This window comes from Nanorana parkeri, unplaced genomic scaffold, assembly GCF_000935625.1.
Source record: "Nanorana parkeri isolate BGI_ZX_2015 unplaced genomic scaffold, ASM93562v1 scaffold213, whole genome shotgun sequence".
Lineage (NCBI taxonomy): Eukaryota > Metazoa > Chordata > Amphibia > Anura > Dicroglossidae > Nanorana > Nanorana parkeri.
In genome coordinates, this window is record NW_017306481.1 from 1,503,621 (window position 1) to 1,511,426 (window position 7,806).

Sequence of the window (7,806 nt, forward strand, 5' to 3'; positions counted from 1 at the left end):
GTCAATCACTAGTGGGGACCTGATGGAGAACTGCAGGTCCCCTCTGCTGATTGACAGCAGCAGTGGGCGGGTGCAATAGCTAGTTTGCTATTGGCTATTGCAAATTGAAATAACCAATAGGAATCTAGCAATGCATTCCTATGGTGAAATTTTTTTCTTTATTTTTTATTCTGACGACAGCCAACGGCTTGATGTCAGAATATTAAAAAAAAAGAAGAAAAAGCCGTGTTTCTCTCCTTGGCGGCCGGGAGCAGGAGACTCCCAGAGCGCCCGGGAGAGTTGGGCTGTCTGGAGATCAGTGTTCCTGGTTAGCTGGTAACCAGGGACACTGATCTCTCTGCAAGTGGCTACGCCCAGCTGGCAGAAGCAGGCTGTCGGCTGGCCAATGGCCGGCCGCCCGGCCAGCTTCGGCTTTCACCTCGGCTCAGTCGAGCCAAAGCATATGCCTTCAGCTCGACTGAGCCGCTCGGCCGACTTCGGGAGCTATACGGGCTATAGTGAATAGCCCGTACAGCAGACGTTCGGTTCTACTGAAACGAAGGAGTCCTGGGGCCGAAGCTAGCCGAAGGATCAGCTGAAGCTACGGCTAGATCCTTCAGCAGCTTCGTGAATAGACCCCTAAGTATAGAGGCTTCCTGTTCATTCATAACAGGGGCCGTAAAAATAGAGATTTAGGACTCTGTGTCCTCAATCCCTTTTTCTATTTTAAAAGGTTGCAAAAAAAAAGTCATTTTTGGTTTTCGGCCTGACAAAAATGTTATTTTCGGTTTCAGTCTAAAAATTTCATTTTGGTGCATCCCTATTCTTTTCCACTTCATCTTTAAAGAGGAAGTTCACCCTCCCAAAGAAAGATACTGTACACTCTTTTCCCCATTTACCTTTTGTGCTCTTCTTGTGCTGTAATAACATACATACATGCCCAGTGGATCCTACGTTGTCCTGTCCTCTTGCACCATTGTCCTGCTATACTTCCTATCCCATGCCACCATCTTCTTTGTTACATCACTGGGAGACAGCTTTCTCTTCCTGGTTCTTGCAGCCGGCCCCCAATGATGCCGCACCAAATCTCGTGCATGCACAGACAGAGATCTGGTGCCGTGTCTGGGAGGATAGTAATAAATAGAGTTAGAGACACCGGCACTCCGCATGCAGATCAAATACGTGTATTTTTTGACGTAAATGCAGGATATCACACTGGTGTGATTAGCACCAGTGTGATATCCTGCATTTATGTCAATAAATAGACTATTTGATCTGCATCTGGAGTGGCGGTGTCTCTAACTCTATTTCTATACATGACGTTTGCTATCCGTTGACTACCGCTGCACCCACCCGATTCATATGGATAAAGCGGTCAGGAGTGCGATGCGTTCATGGACTTTATGGGAGGGTAGTAATGCCTCCTTGGATATGTAACATCATATATCACAGGAGGCATTACTCATAGTTGCTAACAATTCAAACAAGTTTGGTGCGGTGCATTCAGGAGGCCATTTGAGGTGGAGAATGTACTTTAATTAGGGCATTGATTTAAACTGGATTTGGTTCTGCAAGAGACATATCAATACCCTATTGTACAATTGAATTTTAAAGTACTGTGCGCAGCACCCTGTAAGCAGGAGTGCTTAGCTAAATTTAGTTGTTGTGAGATTGTAATCAATCTGATGCTGATCTATAGTCTATGCTCATTTGGGTTCCCCTAAGCAATCTGTTATCATTTGCATCTGCCTACTGCTGAGTGTATCCTTGCCACAGAGCAGAGCAACCTATAATGGATTGTTATGAATATGTATGTCTCCCCGGCCAATCATTAGGAGGGTCAGTGGTGCATGCTAGGAGAAGAAATAAATATTTAGAACGGACCATGTAAGGTCTTTTTCTACCCCAGCCTTGCCTGGGGAGAGGCTGCTATGGTCTGTCTGATTTGGCTAGGCCTGAAGCCTAGGGGACTAGCCACGTGCTCACAATGAGGCCTGAGTCTAGGGGCCCAGTGGCTGATACTGAAGATGAAGATGACAGAGTACCTTCAACAGGCCTGGGGGACCTGAGAAGTGAGTCGCTGCTGTGACTTAAGAGTCTGTTCCTGAATGAATTGGTGACTACTGATTCAAGTACTGCTTAGCCAGGTGCTCTAAACACAGATTGCCACATGTGGCTTAAAGGTCCTAGTCTGTGGAGGCAGCAGTTACTTTGTTCTACCATCATCCTGGATGTTCCTAGCCCTAAGTCCCTGAAGTCATACAATAAAGTTCCTTCAGCATCATATCTACAGTCTGGATCTCGCTTTTATCGATCGCCATAGAGTATATTAGAAAGGTGCATTCGGATGTACCTGCAAATCAACCAAAATTAGTTGATTTGGCAGTTCTTCCAAATCCGAAATAATTAATTTAAAATATGCCCGAATATACTAAAACGATATTCGGGCATACATAAATTCGTTTTCAGAACATATTGGCCGCCAGAGTGCTCTGCACATGCCCGCTGCCATCTTGGAGGCGGAGCGTGTGACGTCACTGTGTGTCGGCCACCAGCGCGCTCTGCACAAGCGTGCCGTCATTTTGCAGTAGATCTTGGTGTACACCAAGATGGCGGCGCTCGAAACATGCGGGTGCTGCCATCTTGGTGTATACCAAGATCTACTCCAAATGGCCGTCGCTTATTCTGCGGTTTCAGTGTGCAGTTTCAGATTTGGAGGCTTGTTGCCTCCGAATCCGAAACAACATAAAAATGTGTTACCTTTGACAAAACGAATGAAAACTTTTTTCGTTTTCATTTTGTTTTGTCTGTAAACAAATTTTTTTGTTGTGCACATGTCTAGAGTATATGCAGTTGGGGCAGCCAGGTTGCTAAAATGGCTAGACAGGCTAAGAAAGACCCCTAGAATACACAACTGCTTTAGAGGGCTTTTTTTTACCAAATAAATTAGAGAATGGAAGGAGTAGGGAGTCGTAGTGATGGGCTTCAAAGTACAGAAAGAAGCATGGTGTCCTTCATTATTGAAATCCTAATAAAAAGACTAGTTACCTGTCTGTCTTTTACTGTGGCAAACCCAGGACAAGCATACAGCAAGTGAAGTTCTGCATTTCTATTCTTGTTTGGGGTCAGTGATTTGGAAAGTGCTCAGGCCAAAGCATCAGCATGACCGCCAGACAACTAGCATGTTCAGAAATAAAGGTCCCCAATGGCAGCCTTTCTGTTATCACAAGTTTTCTTTAGGCTAGGTTGACACCAAGGCGATTTATCCGCACGATATCGCACAAAACAGAGATTTGCATTCAAGTCTATGGAAGCTGTTCACACCTTTGCAGTTTTGTCACACGGTAGAAATCACAGCGCAAAAAGGTGCAGGAGCTAGTTCCGGGAGGTTGTTGCGCAGTTTGGGTCCCATAGACATCTCTTTGCATTGAAATTCAAAGCAAAATTGCGCAAACAAAAACATGTGACAACAGCTCACCAGCTCAATTGCCTAGGCGTGCACTTAGCCTTAGTCCCTGACCCATTCTGGAAATAATTCCATTAACTGAGAAGAGATTGTATATCAGATTTCAGTACTGATCTATACAACGGGTATACAACACTTCTCACCCCTGCAGCAGCCGCAGCAGGTTTTTTGCAGTTCTGAGACTGGTGTTTTCATAATAAACAAAAGAGATTTGTTTAAAAAGCAATGAAAGAGGAACTCAGTCTCCAGAAATTCCCCATCCTGTGACCTGCTGGAAATAATTGCCTGTTAGAAGACAGAGTGTATGAGATAGAGCAGTTAGTACAGAATAGAAGGAGCCAAGGACCCCAGCAGACATGCCAGCCTCCGAGTGCTATTTCAATGTGGACGGTGGCTACCTGGAGGGATTGGTCCGAGGATTTAAAGGGGAAATCCTGAAGGTTGCCGACTACATCAATTTGGCACAGTGTGAAACCCTGGAGGGTAAATAGCTTTCATCCCATTTTATGTATTTATTTATGTATCTATTTATCAAATTTTGTACAGAAAATTTAGAACAATGCTCAATATTTATTTACACGTAGGGCTCATGTAGATCCAAGGAAAAAATGAAATACTCATATTTTCCTTGGATCTTGTTGCCAGAAGCTGGCAGAAAGACCCAAAGTGAAAAACGTGTATAAGTACCCGCTCACATCATTGTGTTGCGTGAACGTGTGCCAGAGTGCACGCTTTAACAGACATTCACATAACGCGTTCAAAACATGTGTCCCACTTGTGGTGTCATTACTTGTTGACGGCACCTAAAACACGGCTGGTAAAACCATGTTCTTTTCCAGCGCATTGACGCGCTTACAACGCGCACAAAGGCACAGAAAAAATGCCAGACACTGGCAGCTGAAAATGCTACATGAGCTACTTTGCCAAGTTTGTCATGCATGCGACACCCATTGACATCAATGGGTGACGCGCAGCTAGTGCAGCAAAGAACGTGCACAAATGCATGTTCACGTTGGCGCATGTTTCTCACATCATAGTGTGAATTGAGACTAATGGTGCTTAAAATACTGGCGTTCATCTGCTTATACAGCATTTAGAAGCACATGCTCGAAAATTCACTTCACTGGCTGCAATAATAATTTGTTCAAGCTACTAGAATGAATTTACGCATGTACACTCGTGTGTACGCGTGTAAGCTACGCCAGTACATGCCTTTCGAAATGCATGTTTTGGGCATTTTTTTGAATGTTTTTGAATACCACTCTAGACTAATACCGATTGAAATGCCTCAATGTGCATAGACACTTTGGCTATTATAGAGGTGTGTTCAGAGGTGTACAAAAATAAAATGCATTTTTTACACAATGTGATCGTCGGCGTGATCAATCACATCACATTGTGGGTGGGAGGTGTGTTTGGAGTGCCAATCAAATGAATGGCCCTTTAGGGCCCATTTTCACACGGACCTATTAAAGGTCCCAGTGTGTGGAGGCAGCAATTAGTTTATTCTACCATCATCCTGGATGTTCCTTCAGCATCATATCTACAGTCTGGATCATGCTTTTATCGGTCGCCATAGAGTATATTAGAAAGGTGCATTCGGATGAACCTGCAAATCAATGAAAATCAGTTGATTTGTCGGTTCTTCCAAATCCGAAATAATGAATTTAAAATATGCCCGAATATACTAATAGCTATAATAGCCAAATTTCAAATTCAAAACAGAACCTAAAGTTGATTTCCTCTCAATATGCAAACTGTCACGCTCTTGGTCAGATGTTTGTTTGTTTTCTTAGTTTTTAGGGACACTTAATTGCTTCACGTCCATTGTAGATGGAGAATATACCTTATTTAGGGGGTGAGGCATTCTTTAAAGTGGATGCATATGATACATCTAAAGCTGCCCACACACTTTGCGATCATCAGACGAAACTTTTCGTCCGATCATCGAACCGTCGTACGATTTTCGTATGCCGGCCCCATCCTGCCCAGATTATCGCAAGGTTGAATCAGCAGTATTTAAAAGAAAACACCTGGATGAATTGCAGTAAGCGACCGCACGTATTTTGGTCAGCGCATGAGCAGTGTAAGTCGTATGAATGTACTGTGTAAATGTAAGTCGTACGAATTTTGACATACGGAAACGGTACCAACCTTGCGAATATCTACGATCGACCGAAGTTTTTTAACCTGCTGGTTGGTCAAAAGTCGACAGTATTTGCGGTTGTACACTGCCCATCAACCTTACGAATATCGGGCGAAAGCGCGATTGCATATGAAAATCGGCCCATATTCATAAGGTGTATGGGCAGCTTAAGGCAATTGTTTAATAAACATCAATAAGAGAGCTGTAGTTATAGGGCTACAAAAACAGGAAAACAACAACAAAACTCAGGTAGTAACAGTAAACATGTAAACACTGATCAAAATGTTTTAAAGGAGGACTGCAGACATGAACTACCGAAAACAATCATATTGCACAGTAAGAAAGAACACTACATACATAAAAATGAAGTAACAAATCTGTATTATAGATATAATAAACCTGCAGTACTCCCCTCTATAAAAATGTGATTTTTTTTTTTACATAAAGTTTTTTGAGAAATCATCCTGCACTTCACACCTTCATGTTGCGTGAACGTGCAAACGTGGCATGTGTTAAACACAGAGGGGGGCATTTATCAAAACTGGAGCAGACAAAATCGTGAGCAGTTGCTCATGGCAACCAATCAGCTTCTCTCTTCAGTTTGTTCAGTGAAGATGTTAAAATGAAAGATAGAAGCTGATTGGTTGCCGTGCACAGCTGTTCCAGATTTTGCCTGCTCCAGTTTTGTTAAATTCCCTTCAGAATCTATTGCATGAGCTACTTTGCTGCTTTTGAGCAGCCCATTGAAATGAACGGCGGAAAAGATTCACGTGAACATGCCCAACATGCGTTCACATATTGCCAACGTGTGAACAGGGCCTTATGGTCTCTGTGCTCTGTAGTGTTTTATTTGTATTCAGTGCTACAGTACACAGGCATAGAGCATGGATGGTCTTCTGTATTTTCCAATAAATGTTCCTGCTTAATGACACAGAACGTTGTGCATCAGCTCTGTCTCTACTCCCCGGCATCTCTGCACGGTGACCTTCCCTGTGTTTTGACAACAGTCGGCGTGTCCTGTGTGAGGACAAACATCTTTCTGAACTCAGGCAGTTTATGCTGGTACTGTTCAGTATGGCGTGGTAGTATCTAAAGAAATCCTGACTTGCCTTCTCATCTGACTGACCTTCCCCTGATGAGAAGGGTTTGTCATATTGTCGGTTCTATGGGACTTATTTACATATATACACAGTATATGCTTTGATCGGACAAATTACTTTTTGTGTGAGAAGCCTCAGATAATACTAACACTGTGACAGGGAAATGTAACCTATTTAGAACTGCAGCTCAGAAAGTTAAAAAAATTGCTTCTTCCTGAGGATTTATTATACGGATAGCAATTGTTCTGTAACTTGTAGCAACCTATCAGATCACAGCTTTAATAGGCAATGTCAGCAACTTGATGGACCTGTGTCTTTTTTGAACCTCAAATACTATGTAACTATGTAACTATGTAGTATGTAATGTGTAATATTCTGATAAAGAAATGGATCATCTCACACATTGCTTTCTTCTGTCTTATGCTATTGTAGAAAAGGTACAAAGGAAATATAATGGTTACCATTGCTGACTTAAAGAACAACTCCAGGCATGTAAAAATTAACCTTTCCAGTGGAGCTATCGCTGCACTGCAAGGGTTAAGTGCTAATTTTTGTCTAGGGCCTAAAATAAAAAAAAGATAGACTCACTGAAATTCGGTCCTGTCTAGCTGCTAGACCGGTCCCCAGCCTCTTCTCCCCCAGGCTCTGGTGGTCTAAGGATCTGTGACATCATCAAGTCCATTTACTTGCATCAGATATGAGGACGCCAGGGGGATAGACGTGAGCTGTCACCGCCAAAGAACTGAGGATCAGGTATGTATATTTTTTTTTTAATTCTAGACCCTAGACCAAAACGAGCACTTAAAGGAGAACTATGGGGTCAGTGTTTTTCCCCATAGTTCTCCTTAGGGTAACGGGAGGACACAAACTAGCGTCCTCCCGTTACCCTAAGCTCAGTATACCGCGAGCTACAGCTCGCGGTATACTAAGACGCCGGAGCGGATCCGACGTAGATGGCGGGATCCGCCCAGCTGCATGAGTGACAGCTGGCTCTGCCTATCTAGAGGCAGAGCCAGCTGTACCCGCCCCGTCCGTTCCGCCAGTCAGCGCTGGCAGATAGGAGCAGGGAGAGGGGAATCCAGCCCCTCCCCCTCTCACCGCCGAGCGCCGCCGGA

At 43.6% G+C, this 7,806-nt stretch overlaps 1 protein-coding gene across 2 annotated transcripts in view; it reads left to right on the forward strand.

Annotated features, from left to right (window-relative positions):
- The first annotated feature begins 3,698 nt into the window (after positions 1–3,698).
- The window catches only part of ATP6V0D2 (ATPase H+ transporting V0 subunit d2), a 32,091-nt gene continuing 27,983 nt past the window's right edge, over positions 3,699–7,806 (forward strand). For both annotated transcript variants that reach the window (XM_018555765.1, XM_018555764.1), the window contains exon 1: positions 3,699–3,928. In XM_018555765.1, the coding sequence (XP_018411267.1) occupies positions 3,802–3,928 (127 nt within the window). In that variant the 5' untranslated portion in view covers positions 3,699–3,801. The remainder of the gene's footprint in view (positions 3,929–7,806) is intronic.